This window comes from Xenopus tropicalis, chromosome 9, assembly GCF_000004195.4.
Source record: "Xenopus tropicalis strain Nigerian chromosome 9, UCB_Xtro_10.0, whole genome shotgun sequence".
Taxonomy (NCBI): Eukaryota; Metazoa; Chordata; class Amphibia; order Anura; family Pipidae; genus Xenopus; species Xenopus tropicalis.
Genome location: NC_030685.2, coordinates 18298929 through 18318179, shown reverse-complemented (window position 1 = coordinate 18318179; position 19251 = coordinate 18298929). Strand labels below are relative to the sequence as shown.

Here is a 19251-nt window from a genome sequence, read left to right as displayed (position 1 = left end):
GTTCTAAGCCTTAGAACATGTCTTCTATCCGCCAAGGGCAAGCCTCGCCCTCCTCCATATCGCATCCGGCATTCTTTAAGGGTTGCACTTGAACCAGGGCCCAGGGAACTGAGAGGGACATTGGAGCAGAAACCTGTGACAGCTCACGCTTAAATTGAAAATAAAATGTGGCCAATGTGTCTCTGTTGGGGCTACAAAGAGAAGCCTACTGTGCACTGTGCTAGGTAGCCCTCTAGTTATACCACTAACAAGCCATATTGAACAGCTAAAGATGACACCCACCCTACCTTGCCCCGCAACATCCGCAGCCGAACAGGCCTGGAGCCACATCGTCCTCCACAGGCAGCCGCAAATCGAGGCCTCGGCTTCGGCCTAGCTCCCGTCGGCCATTGTATGGCTCTGACGGAATTTTAAAACATGTGGTGTTTATGGCTCTCTCAGCCAAAAAGGTTCCCGACCCCTGAGCTAACCCAATGTACGCTTAGTTACTCCTTCTGGCAGAATGAAAAGTCAGGGTTTTCTTATCAAATGCCTTCACTACAAACCTTGCAACGCTTTAACCTGCTGTGATTGGTTCATTTTGGAAACCAGTGTGGGATTCTAATAAAATACACATGCAAATGCTGAGCTCTTTTTGAATCCAGCGATTGGCTAGCCAAGGGGCAATAGGCAAATATAAATAAAGCACAAAGCTGCTGACCTTGCTAAACAAAATGGAGGCACATAAGGACGTGTGTCATCAAGGCAGATCTGAGACGCCATTCAACGCCAGATATCAATAAGTGTGCAGAGACACCAGATGTTTCTCTTTTTTCACAAATACGTTATTTCTAGTTTATTTATACTGCTGATATACAGATAATGTACAGCTCTTCATATTGTAGCACTTCTGCATACTGTGTCGTCGCACAATAAAAAAGTGCCACCTTAAAAAATAGGGAAAAAAAACAAACAGAAGAACTCGAATCAATGTGATTGAGGCTATATGGATAGTCATTCGTTTATAAAACCAAACAAAAACAAGCACTTTAGATTCAGACCGTCTGCATATCCCCTGTTTTATTTAGTTCTCCTGAAATCGTACAGCCCGTTGAGAACACGAACACCCCCAAAAAGTAATTTTAAGACCCGTCTATCCAGTGGTTCGTCAACCAGTTATAATGTCACAAGCCCTTAAATCATTAAAAGCTATAATGGGTTATCGATTATGTCCTCTGTTGGGTTGGATACGTGATCTAGTGCAGTTTTCAACGAAACTTTAGAAACGCCGCTCAGATCGTTGTGATCTTTTTGTTTCATTTCTAAAGACACAGGTTCATTGAAAACGGACGTCGGAGTAGAACCCCCACTGTTAGATATTAGGTCTGAGAAGCCGTTTCCGTCCACCTTGTCAAACGAGTAGCTGGGTATGATCAAGTGTTCATTGCGACAGGGCACCTGGGTTCGTCTATCAGTTTTAGATATTTGGTCCCCAAGCTGGTTGTCACTAAGATCTAAAGAGTCCCTGTATGCAGTAGATTCACAGGATGGGGTCCTTCTTCGTAACATCATGCTGTTTTCTGATGCTTTGGTACGGGAAGCTGTGCCACCTTCATCCTCCATAGGAGGGTCTATAGAAATGCAAGGGGGACTCATCTTCTTCTTTCGTCGGACTCCATTGATGTATTCGGGGTCAGACCGAATGAGAACAGAAGAGCAATGTTTGTCCTCCATGGACAGGTCAAAGCAGGAATCTCCATCATCAATGGAAGGGCAGATCTCAATTGAGTGCCTCCTTTGGTCATCCCCCCAGCAGGGCTTAGCTAAGAATCCTTGAGTATCAACACTATAGAACTTCTTCAAGTCTTTATCTTTGCCGCTGGACCCTGCCAGGCTGACTGTGCTATTGCAGTTCTTTAGTGACGGAGAAAGAGGAGGAGGAGATGAAGATTGGGAGATGAATGGAGAAACAGAGTGACTTCTATTATTAGATGATCCTCTCCAGTCTTTTGCTGAACTGTTTATATGGCTGACTTCTTCATCAGCCAGGTCTGAGGACTCAAACATAGATTCCTCTGGGTTGCTGTTGCCACTACTGACACTCGAAGGCCGACTTGGAATACTGTGTTGGCTGTATACATGGTTGTGTGTGAGGACACTGGAATGTCTAGGCTGTGGAGATAGCCTAGGTGAGGACTGGGGGGTTCCCTGCAGAGACACATTTAAGGTGCAAAGCAAATTTGGAACTAAAGTAGTAACTGATGGAGCTCCCAGATGCAAACTCTCTGTAGATTCCACATTAAGGTCCTTAGAATCACCACCCTGATCCACTGAGTCCATACGTATAGCCTCCTGAAATTTAAGACAGAAAATATAATAGAATTGCAACAACAACAATCTTAACAGTTAGGTAGGCTATCATACTGTCCTTCTCTAAATAAAATAATAAAGTCTCACCTGTCTTCTCAGGGATCTGTTTAGACTTGGAGATCTTGAGGATGTATGTGGCGGTGGGATTTTAGGCAGGTCGGCAGAGTCCTGGTGGTTGCTAACAGAGGCCTGTGGCTGGCACTCCACTGGTATATTCAGCAATGAGTTATTGTCCCCTGGCTGGGAGTGGAGTGAAGCAGTCGACCCTAAAAAACAAGGAGGGGCAAAGTTTGAGCTTGATTCTTGAGGGGCCACTATACATTCAAATTGCCCAGGAGCATTGTACGTTGTATTCCAAGAGCAGTGCATTATCTACTCTTAGATTGCCCTTCTAGTATGGTACCATAAAGCCTTTCTATTTTTATTCATATTGTTGTTGGATTTTTACCATGTGGTGAATTATCTTCAGTGGTCTCCACTTCTTGCAAAGGATAAGATGACTTTGCTGGTAGCACTGGGCGAAACATGTAGCTGTCATTAGGTAAGGAGAGCATCCTAGACACCGAGATCTTTTTGACAGCCAGTAGGTTTCGGGAGCCCGATCCATCCCTCCTTTGGAAATCCCCATCCTATAGACACAAAGAGGTAGAGACATGAAGCTTCACTAATTGTTAAACTCCTGCATTCAGTTTTATGAAGGTCCTAGACAACCGCCTAGGTGCTACACAGAAAAGCAAGGACCACAAATGATTACTCATGGCTACCAAGGCTTCATCAGTGTAATAATAGACAGTATAAGCACAACAGGGGTGCACACACTTTCTTCTCAAGATCTACCAAAAGATAAAATGTTCATGATGTTTTCAACCAGATTTTATTTTCAGCTGCATGGGTCTTGGTCCAAAGTCTACACGTAGTGGGTAGAAGGCTTCTTATCATGGGCATCGGATCCCATGTTCTCATATAAGAGGGAGAATCCAGGTGATTAACTGTGGAGTCTTTGGCAGAAACTATTTTGTTTAATGGGTAAACTGCAACTGGAATGATAATGGAACCAACTGTTGGTAGATCTTAAGGATGAATTGATTTTACACAGCAAGAAGCTGTTACCAGGACCAGCGTATATGTTAGTACCCATGAAGAATACAAGACAGGCAGAAGCTAAGATACAAAGGGAAAAACTGTGGAAAGACGTTGCTACACAGAGGACTACAGAGACAGAGCAGATCGTGTGGATTCACCTCGTGCCCAAGGACGCAAGGCTGGAGGGGAAGTGGCAGGGCCTGCTGTTGGTATATGGAGCAAGCAGGGACTGCGTCGTTCAGCAGGGCAGCACCCTCCATTGACTCTGGGATCACTAAGGTCACATTCTCTTGGCACACTGCCCCCTTGGGTGTAAAGTTAAGGAAACATGCATCAATCAAATGAAAAGCTGAAGACTCTTAGTCTGCCACCCTGATCTGTAGCCTGTCATAGCTGTATTGAATATATTTGTGTTATCCAGTACTGCTTCATGTATATGTATAATCATTCACAAGGATATAGACAGAAGGGCCAAACTTAAACATGGCTTGCTGGCGCTTAGAACTTTTAAGGGCCTACTTTTGCACAAGATGGCTGCTTTGGTGCCTTTCAATTCTTATTTCCTCCAAAGCCAAAACTCAATTGACAAGTTAATGTAGCAATGGCTAAGGCATAACTTGGTGGGAGTTGATCCATTGATATCATCTGTATCCTTTTTGGCCCTCATGAACTATGGGTACAGATTATTATCAATAGAAGGGATGTAAATCTGGAGGCCTTGTTCCACAGAGAGCTCAAGCCTTCCTGTAGGACATTGTTTCAAAATGATGTAGCAATCTAATGTCTAGACCTTGCTCATAATTGGGCCTATTTCAGTCACTGCTTGGATTGGGTATGAGTCAGTAGGACTTAAAAATGAGTCAATTAGAGGCATTTTTCCAATTGCATACTGCTTTGCTCATTCATTAACTGTCATTTATTTTCATTATTCATTCTCTGAAGTCCTTGGGTTATGAAACCTGGCAGGGGCAGAAGTAGCGGCTTCCAAGGCCAAGCAACTGACTTATGTCGCAAACAATCAGCATGACTCATCTGCTTATGAATTTCTAGTCCGAATGATAGAGAAAACAATGCAAAAGAATCTGAAGATAAGGGTCAGTGTGAGAAAATGCCAAACTTAGGGCTTCCTGGCTTCTATTTAACGTAAGTAAACTTGAATAGCGCTATAATATGGTCCACCACTTACCCCCACTTGTTTCAGCAGCTCCCCCTTTAATGGATCTTGCCCTCCCTCAGTTCCCTTGCCATCTGAAGCTGGAGTGCAGCCACCACTTATAGGTGTCAGTGCCCTAGACATCTCCATCTCAATCTCTGCATCCATCTCGGCATCTTCTTTGGCCTCTTTATTGCTCTCCTCTAGATGTTTCATGAGCACAGCCACGACCACATTGACCAAGACAAACTGGGCAATGAGCACGAAGGTTACGAAATAGACGGGAGAGATGACGGGCAGGTAGGTGAGACAGTTCTTGTCATCGCTGTTGCACTCTCGTAGAGTGTCCTGGGCAGAGACACAAGATATAATCAGAATTTTTGAATAACACTATTGGGCTCCTCTCGGGCAAACTCTCTTTCCTATAGTGTGTTCGTAAATGGATCGTAAATGGATGGGCCATTAACATATAAAAGCTTTATTTATGAATGTAAGCTCCAAAATTGGAGGTTATTTTGCAAGTACATAGGTACTTGCCCATAGCAAAGGTGCAAAGTATAATGAATATGGATTTAAGGGAACCCTGAAGTTAACAACCTGCCTTGAGGAGTTATTACTTTTTAGGTTTTTTTTTAGCATGTTGCATGTACACACACACTTAAGTCTAATGATCTAAACCTTATCTGATCCTCCATCAAACGTTATGTTCTTTGCACATTGCAGTTGCATTGGGTTCTGAAGACCAACATCTGGAGGGCATAATATGGCCCATCCTTGTCCTAAACCTCCCTGCATTCTCCACCAAGTATTATAAGTACAATATATGCATCTACACAGTTTCCTCCTGTTTCATTCCCATCCTTGAAGAGCAAAAAAAAAAAACAGTGAATATAATCAGCTGTGTCCTGGCAAAAATCACATTCATCAAAAAATTGTTTATGTCTTTCCAGTAAGTGCAAAACCGAAATAAACATTAAGGTATAAAAGACCCATAGGGATGCACGAGAGCAAAGCCAGAAGCAGAGCATGACTGGAATGCCAAGTCTGCAGTGAGAAGGTTTTCTTGGTCTTGTCCAGAAACCTCCAAATGCTGAAAAGGCAACAAGACTTTATCTTCTGGGAAACAGCAAAAATAAACTATTTGGGCAATCAAGCCAAGCCAGTTTGGAGGCCAATGGTAAGGGGAAATGACGGAATAGGTTATCTGTACAGAGACATAGTTTAGGGAATTAAAGGTTCCAGATGACCAACAAAGACGACATAAAAGTTTGCAGGTAAAATACAAAAGGGAATTAACAGATCGAGTGGAATGAAAACTGGAACGAATAAGCCTTATCTTAAGGTCTTATCTGATTCTAAACTGACTCTAAAGGTGCCCAAAAGCCGCTCATACAAGGGGGGTGGGCCAGACCACGCTGATCTGATCACAACTGGATCACATGGTCCCAAGCAGACCTTTTGGAAGTGGACCTCATACACATCCTGATGAGGTGATTTGCCCAATGGGATTTACCAGCTTCCTGATTGCAGTCTGACTGAGCCCAATGTGACGCTATCAGTGAGCAGGTCAATAAGTTCCTGACTGGTCTAGGGTGGCACCCAATATCGGCTTGCCTCCTATATATAATTCTGCAGAACACCACTCTATTTTACCCGAGGGAGTATGCTGGGCGTCACTGTGAGTGCTTTTCCCCAGATTTCTGACTTTGATTTCTCCTGATACATAGTGCCCATTTCACAATCCCCATGTCATCTACCCCAACCCCAAAACAACATGTATATATAATAAAGCTTGGATTGAGCATTTTATATGGATACATTGACAGCATTCTCTCCAGATATTTACTTGACATCTTTTTTAATTGCCTTGAACCACTGCTAAAATGTTGCTTCGCTCATATCTACACCAACCCAAGAACTGCTGTTCCGTGGCGCCCAAGGAGACTATCTGCCTTCATTTGGATTCCCTACAGAAAGCTGTGTGTTCCACCGTCACTACTGGTGTCAAGTGAAAAACACCAAACCCCCCCCCCAAAGGTATATAACATGGATTTCCAAACCACTGCTCAAATTGTTGCCAAACCACAACTCACAGGCCCCCCAACACCCTTCGGGCTATATCTAGTTTAGATAATTAAACTGGATCTAAATGACTCCAATACCTTGCAGGCACAAGTTAAGTATACAAAAATGCCTGCCTCTTTATAATCGTATGCCTTTGGCCTGTTATAGATCAGGAAGCCCTCACATGACTAATTAATTGGATATCCGTAATACATCTATGCCACGGAGATATCGATAACTGTAAATGAAGAATAATGTGAGCAGCCCTAAGGTTTATGCTTTTCATTTGACCTATGGAAATATATCGCTGGATCTCTGGCAAAGAGTGTTTATTTCCTAAAACAGATAATAAAGTATAAGGGCACCTATTGCAAAGGGACCCTAAAGTCTCTTCTCTACATTTATTGTAAATCGATGTGCAAGTGGAATATTCTATATATGTTTCTTTTTTCAGTTGAAGACCCCTTTGGAATTATAATCTTTGGTAAAGTCCTTCTTATCTTATTACAAGGTTTCAGATCAAGAACATTGGTGTATTAAACATTCAGCCAAAGTTCCCAGAATATCAAGAACAAAATGTTTTCAGGCCAAATCTTTCCATAACTGACCTTCAAGCTGGGCTTTCAGGTGTATCTAGTAGGGCAAATACACACTCTCCCCAAATCTCACCCTAACTGACCTTCAAGCTGGGCTTTCAGGTGTATCTAGTAGAGCAAATACACACTCTCCCCAAATCTCACCCTAACTGACCTTCAAGCTGGGCTTTCAGGTGTATCTAGTAGGGCAAATAGACATTCTCCCCAAATCTCACCCAAACTGACCTTCAGGCTGGGCTTTCAGGTGTATCTAGTAGGGCAAATACACACTCTCCCCAAATCTCACCCTAACTGACCTTCAGGCTGGGCTTTCAGGTGTATCTAGTAGAGCAAATAGACATTCTCCCCAAATCTCACCCTAAGTGCCTTCAAGCTGGGCTTTCAGGTGTATCTAGTAGAGCAAACAGACATTCTCCCCAAATCTCACCCTAAGTGACCTTCAAGCTGGGCTTTCAGGTGTATCTAGTAGAGCAAACAGATATTCTCCCCAAATCTCACCCTAAGTGACCTTCAAGCTGGGCTTTCAGGTGTATCTAGTAGGGCAAATAGACATTCTCCCCAAATCTCACCCTAACTGCCTTCAGGCTGGGCTTTCAGGTGTATCTAGTAGAGCAAATAGACACTCTCCCCAAATCTCACCCTAACTGCCTTCAGGCTGGGCTTTCAGGTGTATCTCGTAGAGCAAATAGACATTCTCCCCCCAATCTCACCCTAACCAGCCTCCAGGCTGGATTTATTGAAAATGGCATCCCATAAGAGAAACATGGCAGAAGTAGGGGTGTGTGAATGCACATGGGGGTGGATAGTAACCACTGCTGACAAGGCGCTGCACCGAAGCAAGTCCACATAAGTCACTCACCTTCATGATGCCATTCCAGTTATCCCCTGTGGAAACACGGAAGAGGGTCAGAAAAGCCATCCCAAAGTTCTCAAATGTTGCATGTCGGCTGAGTCCCTCACAGGGATTCTCCTCATTGCACACTGCCGGAAAGAAAGACAGAACCATGAGTTGGAATAAAAGCAGGTCCATTGTTTTCAGTTGCTATTCCAAGAAAATACCCCTAATATTTTTTATAGCTGAAATGAGCATTTCAGGGCCCAAATCCCTAGTTTGGACACCACGACTGGTTTATATGGGGACAGGCAATCTGTATTGTTTACCTGGCTGAAAGACTTAGGGGCTATCTGGTATAGGAGTGCAAAGAGGCCCATAGAGAAGCAGCTGTGAGTATAGTAGGACAAGACAGTAGCACTACTCAGCACTACTGTCCCCTGAGGCTATAGGCAACTTCAGTTTTGATTCTGACCTAAAGGCCAATGCCCCACTAAACTGTTTCTCCGCCTGCATATAAACACAATCAGAGAAACAGCCAATAGGCTCCCCATCCACTCAGTGATCTAAGTAGATTGACAGGCATGGCGTCAGCATGGTGTCGGCTTTACTTTCGTCTGTCAACAATAAATCCGCTGAGTTGATGGCCGTTTATAGCCAGGCTGAGCAACGGCCTTAGCCAAAGAAGTCTATGGAAGCAAATTGCAGCTTCTACATCTTTCAATAAGGCGAAGGGGCTTGTTTCATTGATGCCTTGAACCTTTGCAGCAATGCCATTTTCCAACAGTTTTCTCTGATGTTAAGTTGCACTGTGCACTCCACCTAGTGGCAGAACCCAGAACCTATACTAGAACCTGTTATAATGTGCCGTTAAGTTCTGTACACTTCTGTAAATATTTGATAGCGTGCTTGCAAATCTTTGCAATTGGCCTCTGCTCAAACATTTCTGAAATTATAACCGTTGTTTTAAACATATCCCATTCCTGAATGTCAAGCTCTGTGACCGACTGGGGCCTAGGGCTAAGAATGTAAAGAACCGCAGGGGTGACAGTCACAATGCAGGGTGACGTCACTAGCGAGCAAGTGGTTCCAACAAGGCCTTGAGGGTTAATTAAGTTCTGATTGTTCCGCCACTTTGAGCAAGTCACATGCTTAATCCCTGGCTTGTTAGTGACTCTTGAGAATGAAAGATGTGGGCATTTGGCCCAAACGGGTTTATACATTTTCATGACACTTGCTGTGAGTCGGCAGCTGAAAGGGATCTGACAGGTTAGAAGTTGCATGCAATAAAACTGAAAATGAGCAGATGTGCTTTCCAATTCTTTAAGGAGAGAGGAATGTTGCCGAATGCTTCCTGACAGAGTTGAAGCCCAGCCAGGCTATCTGGTACAGCTTTGGAAGACTATTTTTATTGCTTCTCTTTTTCTCGGTTAAAGTTGCCACAACAAGAAGGCATCCAAGATGGACACTGAACTTACCGAGCTTTCCGAACAGCTCCACTCCCAGGGCTGCGTAGATGAAGAACAGGAGCATGAAGAGCAGGCCAAGGTTGCCTACCTGCCAACAACAAAATGAGAGGAACATCAGGGCCCTGCGCTACTTTACTGGAGCCGGCCACACATAGAACCTTCTGGGCAAAGCCTCAAAAGATCCTCTGTCTCGAAAAGGCTTTATTTTATGAATATTATAAATTACAGAGAATGTTACATCTTTACTGAGACTGAAATTCCCAAACCAACCCAACCAAATCTTCTAGAACCTGAGAGCACAACCCCCTTGCTTCTTAGTATAAGGAGTTAGAGGCAGTGGTAAGCTCAGTTTTTGACTTGACTTCCTAGGGCCAAGAGCCAGCCAATGGGGTCTCACAACACTTACACGTAGAAAGTGCTTAATGTAAATAATAAATAGAATAAATGAAGAAGGTGTCATATGGTGAATGTTCTGATGGAAATTGTCGCACTAGGAGTGGGGCCCACCAGGAGGAGATCCTCAGGTACTCCGGCAGGCCAGTCCGACCCAGAGGAGACTAAGGCCTTAACCAGCACAGTATTTTTTTTTAAAAAGCCATCACCTAGACATCCTACAGATGTACAGGGCATTTTTCTGCCTCAAGGTCAACCTCCCCCCCCCCGGTCTAAAGGTCCCCATACAAGGGCCGATTCTAGCTGCCGATATGGGTCCCTTAGACCGATTCGCCAGCTAATCGGGCCATGTATGGGCACTACCGATGGGCCTGCCCAACCGATATCTGGCCTGGCAAGTTAATAAATCTAGTCGGATCGGGGACCGCATTGGCTTGTTGATGCGGTCCCCGAACCAACTTTGCCTATACCCGTTGTTATAATTCGATCATTTGGCCCCAGGGCCAAATGATTGAATTAGTCTGGATTCTCCCGATATCGCTCACCCGTAGGTGGGGGATATCGGGAAAAGATCCACTTGCTTGGCGAGAAAAGGCCATTCCCTATGCATCAACAAGTGCTTAGTGATGTTACTTATATGATAAGACTCATTGACACTGGTTTATTACAAGCAATAATGTTCCCCATACAGTGAAAAATAACAATGTTCAATGTCCCCTCATTGTCCCATGAGTTGAGTAGCTTGGTCTGTGGCCTTGTTCCTTTACATAGAACTCCTTGGTAACTCCTAATATCCTTTGTTAGCATTTTCCATGTATGGGGAGCATTTACAAGGTCTTCATTATCATAATCATTTATATAGTACATATATATAACATGGTATGCAGATGCTTGCTTTCTAATAGGATCCTACCTGCTGATTGGTTGCTATGGGTTACTAGAGCTGGAGCACAATTGTCACTGTTACTATCTAATCTTCCTCCTACCTTAAGGTTTGGGTGCCTGAGTACACAAGTATGTACGCAAGTATGTACTAGTGAACCTACATGACTATTGGGCAGTCACACAGAACATGATTGCTGGGGTCAGGCATTACGTTACACATATTTTATTGGTGACCTTCACTAGGCCACGGTTTTGGCCATCATCCCAGGAAGCAGACAGTAAGTAGGAATTCTAATTAAAATGTATGAAGTGGAAGAAAGGAGCCAAGGAAAATGAATGGTTGCCAAGTGACAGCCAATTCCATGTCCTTAAAGTCAAGTTTGTGAGTCCCAATGACTCTCTCTATTAAACCCTGGAGAGTGAAGGACAGCTGCTGCCGTCAGATCTTCCCTTAGTAAGAAGAGTGTGAGGGAGGCGGCCATTCATTCATATTAATTCATTTCGTATGCACCGAGAGATGCCACAGAGATGAGCTTTTACTGCTGTACAGCCGCCCAATTCCAGGACATCTCAAGGTCTCCGAGAAAAGGCATCAGGACAGGAAGCCATAAAGCAGCTGCAAAGAGCGACATAGGAGCCTCCTCCAAGGCACTTTTTTGTATCAGTCAGATTGTACACTGCCTGTTGATATGTGTAGCTCAGATACATTTGTCTGGCTTGGATTTTTGGGCTGGCTGTATAGTAAATAGCAGAGAAAACCTCAAATCTTTTTTGTAATAGTTTGGGTATCAGTATTAGAACCGAAGAACCCATGTTCAACGAAAGAAGGTTAGAGACCCAACTTGTCCCATGTTCAACGAGAGAAGGTTAGAGACCCAACTTGTCCCATGTTCAACGAGAGAAGGTTAGAGACCCAACTTGTCCCATGTTCAACGAGAGAAGGTTAGAGACCCAACTTGTCCCATGTTCAACGATAGAAGTTTAGAGACCCAACTTGTCCCATGTTCAAAGAGAGAAGGTTAGAGACCCAACTTGTCCCATGTTCAACGAGAGAAGGTTAGAGACCCAACTTGTCCCATGTTCAACGATAGAAGTTTAGAGACCCAATTTGTCCCATGTTCAACGAGGGAAGGTTAGAGACCCAACTAGTCCCATGTTCAACGAGAGAAGGTTAGAGACCCAATTTGTCCCATGTTCAACGAGGGAAGGTTAGAGACCCAACTTGTCCCATGTTCAACAAAAGAAGGTTAGAGACCCAACTTGTCCTATGTTCAACAAAAGAAGGTTAGAGACCCAACTTGTCCCATGTTCAACGAAAGAAGGTTAGAGACCCAACTTGTCCTATGTTCAACAAAAGAAGGTTAGAGACCCAACTTGTCCTATGTTCAACAAAAGAAGGTTAGAGACCCAACTTGTCCCATGTTCAACGAAAGAAGGTTAGAGACCCAACTTGTCCTATGTTCAACAAAAGAAGGTTAGAGACCCAACTTGTCCCATGTTCAACAAGAGAAGGTTAGAGACCCAACTTGTCCCATGTTCAACGAAAGAAGGTTAGAGACCCAACTTGTCCTATGTTCAACAAAAGAAGGTTAGAGACCCAACTTGTCCCATGTTCAACAAGAGAAGGTTAGAGACCCAACTTGTCCCATGTTCAACGAAAGAAGGTTAGAGACCCAACTTGTCCCATGTTCAACGAGAGAAGGTTAGAGACCCAACTTGTCCCATGTTCAACAAAAGAAGGTTAGAGAACCAACTTGTCCTATGTTCAACAAAAGAAGGTTAGAGACCCAACTTGTCCCATGTTCAACGAAAGAAGGTTAGAGACTCAACTTGTCCCAGCTGTGATCTTCTGTTGCTAAACTGCAGTAGCTAGCCTTCTCCTTAAGTTATAACCCAGCTGTATGGCTATTAGGGGGACATATTTGACAATAATACTAATAATAACAATAAATACATAAAAGTTACAGAGCTTTCACCCATGACATTTCTAGTCAAAGATGGCTGTCTCATTGCCTGCTGGGAGTGGCAGAGGATCTGGGACTTAAGCATCACTCCAGACTTTGCTACCTCCAGCTTCTCTACTATGTTCTAGTTTATAGTCTTCAGAGAGTGGAATTTCAGTGTATCTTATTACTGCTACCTATCATCTATCTATCATCTATCTCTTATCTACCTGTCTATCTATCTCTAACCTATTTATCTATCCATCTATCTATCTATCTATCTATCTATCTATCTATCTATCTATCTATCTATCTATCATCTATCTATCCATCCATCTATCTATCTTTTATCTATCCATCCATCCATCTATCTATCTATCTATCTATCTATCTATCTATCTATCTATATATCTGTCTATCTGAACTTTTCCTTCTACAGAAAGCACTGAAAAGACAATTGTGTTCAATCTATTCTTTTTTGTCCATACCAGAACTTGAACAGGGTTGGTAACACCTTTTCTGGCATTCTAGCATTTTGGGTGGTAGAATAAGAGTATTCCCTCATATCAGTGCCTTCCCCACCCAGTTGTGAGCATCCCATCACACTTAAGGAGGACCTCATTACTTTGAGCAGATCCCATGGAACCCAGTCAGGGATGTCCGCTCTCCTAGTGGTTAACGCTAGAGGTGGGAACGGGTATCCTGGGAACATGTTTCAGCACATTTGGTTTCTCCTGTCTCAGAGATGAATTATTTCTGCATCGGTGGCCCACACCACAGCATTTCAGTCAGATGAGCACACAATACCAGTGGCTCCCAGGGAGGCTTGTCAGGAACAATTTTTCAGGAAGCCGTAGAAGGGACAGTCTGTTCCGAGGGTAGGAGAACCTTAGCTCAGTCTGTCTTTCTCTCCCGTTGCCTCCAGTTCAGCTGACAGAACTCAAAGATACACAACAAGTTCTTGACTTAACCAGACTTGACATGTACCGGTTCCTTATGTATATTTGCACCTGCTTAGAATTTCCTCTCACCTTCCTGATGCCCTTCAAATACAATACAGATCAAACTTGTTTTTGTTTCTAAATTTATACCTTTTCATATATTATTTGCCCCTTCTATTTCTTCTTAAGAAACCATTGAGTTTCATCGCGTTCAGCAAGTAGAAAATGACACTGAAATGAGTATATTTGGTGAAGTATGTTATATTTTACTGTAATACAGTGATGTCTATAGCCTAGGGGGGTAGTCATTTCATGAAAAAGAACTAATGGATACAGATATACAGGTATGGGATCCCTTATCTGGAAACCCGTTATCCAGAAAGCTCTGAATTACAGAAAGCCCGTCTCCCATAGACTCCATTTTAATCAAATAATTCAGAAATTTAAAACGTATTTCCTTTTCTCTGTAGTAATAAAACAGTACCTGTACTTGATCCCAACTAAGATATAATTACCCCTTATTGGGGCAGAACAGCCCTATTGGGTTTATTTAATGGTTAAATGATTCCCTTTTCTCTGTAATAATAAAACAGTACCCGTACTTGATCCCAACTAAGATATAATTACCCCTTATTGGGGGCAGAACAGCCCTATTGGGTTTATTTAATGGTTAAATGATTCCCTTTTCTCTGTAATAATAAAACAGTACCTGTACTTGATCCCAACTAAAGATATAAAGAATCCTTATTGGTTGCAAAACAATCCTATTGGGTTTGATTAATTTTTTATTGATTTTTTAGTAGACTTAGGGTATGGAGATCCACATTACGGAAAGACCCCTTATCTGGAGTACCCTTGCATTCTGGATAACGGGTCCTATATCTGTACAAATAAAATGAGTTCTGTTTGGTCTTAAAAGAGTTTTGTAAAGAGAGAGGACATCCAAGGAGAAGAAAGTTTGGACTACACAGTGTGAATTAAGGAAAAAATGATTTTAATCTGCCCCTTTGGTACCCAACTAGTAGAACCCAATTGTAGGCTTTTGTCTTTTGTGTGCGAGAGATCTAACTGACCCCCAACGTGAAATTACAGTGGCTTTCACAGTTCCAGTAGCGCTGGAGACTACAAAATTCAGTTTAGACAACATGGTTGGCACATAGTCCCTGGATCAATAGAGAATAATGACCAGTCTGACCAATCGTAATGTTACTGATAGAGGTGAAATACATGTATTTAATATTCCAGGAACAACCTTGATGCATTCTAAAAGCTTTTAGCACTATTTTAGTGGGAGAAGAAACTTCTCTGTGTATCATACCCCCAATATAACTACCCTTTGTAAAGAGAAGAGCCACTGTAGAAGAATAGAGGGTTTCTGCTCCTTCCTTTCCACCCAAAACTTGTCTCTGCTTTATCTCATATAAAGCAGCATATGGATAACTCAATAACCTTGTTCCCTCTCCTCAGGAATCTGGAATCCCTTAATAAATCCTCAGCTACATTAGGCACTGGATCAATAAAGGACACACAGCTCAAAGCTCTTCATAACATTTCACACTCAGCTGAAATTAGTCCGGCATGAATTATGGAACCAATGCTATTTTGTACACAAAAGTCAAATGCAGAAAACATGTTTGGACCACATAAAGAGGAAAATGTATGAATAGAGAAATATACAAATAGTCATTAGCCGTTTGGATAAAAGGGAATGAACGTCCTCATCATCGGAGAAGACCAAGGACGTGATTAAAACGGCATAAACGGAGAGTATTAAGGGCTTAAGTGACATGGCCAGACCACCAAATCTAAAATTCAAACCAGGCTGCATCTTGTTAATCAACTCCCTTTTAGCCTTTAGTCTTGGGTTGAATACAAAATCTGCACATGGAATCTGTCGTTAGAGGGATATTAATGGCTTTCATGTGCACTTACATATTCAGCATTTCCTTCTGTGGTGACAGATAAAGGGGGGAGAGGTGCCGTTGCCCACGGAATGGGTAAAGTTTTAGAAACATTTTTTTTTTCCCCTAAGAGGAATTTGGCTTTCGCCCAAATGCTGACAGGTTCCTTATGTGCATTTCTGATAGGAGAAATGGAATTCCAAGGAGTTTGTCGTCAGATAAGAGCCACTTGGCCCACGGAGACTGCACTACTCATGGATCCAGAATTCAAAGCACTTTAATCTGTATGCGCTACAGGACAACCTTAAGTCCATTAAGGCATTTGGAACTACGTCTCTCATGAATCCAGCTAATCAAAGTTTCCACCGCACATTCCACGGAGTAATGTTTTTTACTGCACCTATTCCAAGACATTTACTAAAGGTCATGATCGAGCATCAAACTTTACTTGGATTAAAGTTTATTTGGGTAGAATCAAGCTGCCAGCTTTTCTGCCTAGAGACTGTACAACCTAAATGAAGAGAGAAGCCCATGAAAAACAACTTGGGTCCTGGAATGTTCACCGATATGCCCACCTCGGGACAAAGAATCGAATTACAATGGCAGGAATAGCACCCGTAGGAGCAAGGACTACATCAGCCGAAGAGTCATGGACCCAACTGGAAAATTAAACCTGCCTGATCAGTCAGGTAGACCCACTGGGGGTTCCAATACATGGGCCAATAAGCTGCCAAAATGGTCTGAAGGACCCGAATCACCAGCTTAAATCTGCCCGTGTATGGCCACCTTAAGGCAAAGTAGGGTACAACTGATAGGAGAAGGACTAGGAGGATGCCAATAACTATACTAACAGACAGAAATGTGTCCAACTCGTTCTCTTGAACAGTTAACCCCAAGCCAGAATCTTCTATCCCCTTATTGGGGCACTGCCACCCCCCTGCACCTTGGTGCCACATTATTAGAGCCGATTGCACTGATCAGACAGGAGGGCAGCATTAGAGCCCTGGGAAACCCAGTTATCACTCCCCGCAGCCCGAACCATTCATCTGAGTTTGTTTTACCTAGTGGCTTTTGGGTTCTACGTGGCTGCATTAACCACCTATATTGTAATCAACCCCTGTATAAAGAAGGTTCCGGTAAACAGAGCATGTATTTATAGAAGACACAAAGGGATAAATGTGATATCCAAGACATATTCTTCTCTGTCTTTCTTCATGCTAAGAACAGAGACCCTAACTGAGAGTTTATACAAAAGAGTCTTAACTGGAATTACGTCTTCAGAGGATCTAAAAATAAGGAGCCAGAGGAAGGAAGGGTTATCCCACCCCAAACATCGAGTTTCATCACAAGCCTGTCTGTGGCTCAATAGCATTGGCTGAACATCTGAAACGCATGTGAGGATCTTTCCTTCTGTTACTCAAGAAAGTGTTACATAGTGATGCCTCTCCAGACATCCATCCAGGGAGCTAGAGCACCACTAAAAATGCAGATAAATGGAGTGCTGGTGATTTTCTGCTATAGACTTACCGCTTGGATGACAGAAAGGATATTTCCTAGCTTATACAAAACAGATTTACAGTAATTTAACTACAGTTTGTCTTTTGATGTCCTAAAACAGCAACCAGACCCCAGAATAAATCCCCCAAACCTCAGGAATCTAGGAATGCTCCATATTTATAGCGATCTTTGGAGGCCACAAACTATACTCCTGCTTTTGTTGCCGGCTTTTGTTTAAGAACCATCAAAATGATTCTGGGTTCAAACCCCACCATGTAGGCTTGAATATATTCAGTCTCTTGGAAATGAAGATGGTTCAAATGGAAATTTCTACGCTCTTCTGCAACGACCACAACATTCGGCACCTTTGCTCTCTCATGACAGGTCTTCTCGATTTTAGCATTTTTAAGACCCAGGGCCAGAACTAGGACGTAGGCAGAAAAGGCATGTGTCTAGGGCACAAAGGAGGGGGGCAGTAGTCAAGTACCTCTTCTTCTTCTTCTTACCAACCCCTAGTGTGTGTCCCAATGCTCGATGCCGTGCCTCATTCTTTCATCATTAACACCACTCCCATCATCGACACGCATACATGGGTTGCCAATAAAGCCCAGGCAACTTGCCCAGGGCTCATTCAGGGTCATAGTTATGGACAAAGGTGGCTGATCTAGAATGAAGCACATTCCTAGACTGGCATTCAGATGCTCCCTTGGTTTTGTTTACCCTACATGACACTGAAGAATGTATTCCCCGTTTCTGAAGACCCTTTTAAGTAGACTGAGATCATTTTATTCCCTGGACCACTAATATTTTTTGAAAATGCTAAAAAGACAAATCATACGGTAGCACTGCTACAACATTCTCCAGGAACAATGTGTAGAGCAATGCACAGTGTTCCGATATACCCACAATCCATGTAATAGGTATAACATTGTAGTTTAGATTGAAAAAAGACATGTCCAGCCTTTTTGTCTCAATGAAACCCGCCTAACTGCTAGTTGATCCAGACAAAAGCAAAAATCCCCTTCTGTGGGGGAAAAAATACCTTCCTGTCTCCAAGATTGTAATTGGACCAGTCCAGGGATCAACTAATATCAGTACCCCTGTACATTGCCAAATCCTGCAGCAAGGATGCCAAATCCTGAATGGAATTCATTTTTCTAGTTTTGTGTCATCTGCGAACACTGATACATTACCTACAATACCCTCCCCTAAGTCATTAATAAACAAATTAAATAAAACTGGGCCCAGAAGCCTGAGGCACCCCACTAAGAACCCAACTCCAGTAGAAAATGTACCATTGACCATTGACAAAATATCTATTCACGATCATGATTATACAAACGTTGGCCTTTGTATAATCATGATTGTGAATAGATATTTTGTTCTCAGGTCCACAGCCCTTGTGGAACCCCTCTGAAGTGGAATCACAAATACAGTGTTCTGGGCTCTACTGGTTCCATTGCGGAACCCTTGTGTTCGTCTAGACGCCAAGCCAGGGAATGTCAAAAGAATATCCACAGACATTAATTGGCAAATAACAGTTAGTTAGTACTGAGTACATATGTTGAATATTGCTTTGTTTAAGATGCTACCTTAATGCCAGATCTACAAGGAATTCTTCATATTACCTGAGGTAACGCTTGCACAACAGTATCCAGCAAAGCTCGCATCCCGGTGGCCATTTTCAGGAGCTTTAACACTGCAAAGGAAAAACAAGATCAAGCAATCAGAATTTAGTTTTAATTGTTCAAGTCTAGTTAGTGCAGGAGGAATAAAAAAAACAGGGTCCAACCTTTTGGCTGTAAATGAGTCAAAGCCATTGGGGCATGGCCAACCCAACTGGGACCTAAAGACACTCTTCATAGAATGTAAAAGTCCCTAGGTTTTCTTAGATCTATACAAAGAAATACCTAAGACAGTACTAACATAGGCATTCCCCTAGCAGGAACGTTTGAGTGAACAGTGGCCCTTTCATTTCCTATAGATGCGATGAGAATTACACTGGCTTACCTCGAGCAATCCTCAGCACCCTCATGATGCGTATAATAGTTGGATTGATGGGAAGGGAGGCGTTAATCTCAATCTCCTCTAACGTGATTCCCATGATGGAGAGCAAAACAATGGCCAAGTCCAGTTGGTTCCACC

The 19251-nt window shown here is 42.9% G+C and overlaps 1 protein-coding gene across 3 annotated transcripts in view; it reads right to left on the bottom strand.

Annotated features, from left to right (window-relative positions):
• Positions 1 to 1027: 1027 nt before the first annotated feature.
• Positions 1028 to 19251, bottom strand: part of cacna1h (calcium channel, voltage-dependent, T type, alpha 1H subunit) — a 312629-nt gene continuing 294405 nt past the window's right edge. For 2 of the 3 annotated variants that reach the window (XM_031892923.1, XM_031892924.1), the window contains exons 28-36: positions 19117 to 19250; positions 18735 to 18805; positions 9556 to 9634; positions 8105 to 8226; positions 4619 to 4933; positions 3591 to 3737; positions 2798 to 2978; positions 2437 to 2615; positions 1028 to 2331 (exon numbers count right to left, since the gene is read on the bottom strand). In XM_031892923.1, coding sequence (XP_031748783.1) covers positions 1189 to 2331; positions 2437 to 2615; positions 2798 to 2978; positions 3591 to 3737; positions 4619 to 4933; positions 8105 to 8226; positions 9556 to 9634; positions 18735 to 18805; positions 19117 to 19250 — 2371 coding nt within the window. In that variant the 3' untranslated portion in view covers positions 1028 to 1188. The remainder of the gene's footprint in view (positions 2332 to 2436; positions 2616 to 2797; positions 2979 to 3590; positions 3738 to 4618; positions 4934 to 8104; positions 8227 to 9555; positions 9635 to 18734; positions 18806 to 19116; position 19251) is intronic. The other variant, XM_031892925.1, reaches the window with a different exon arrangement.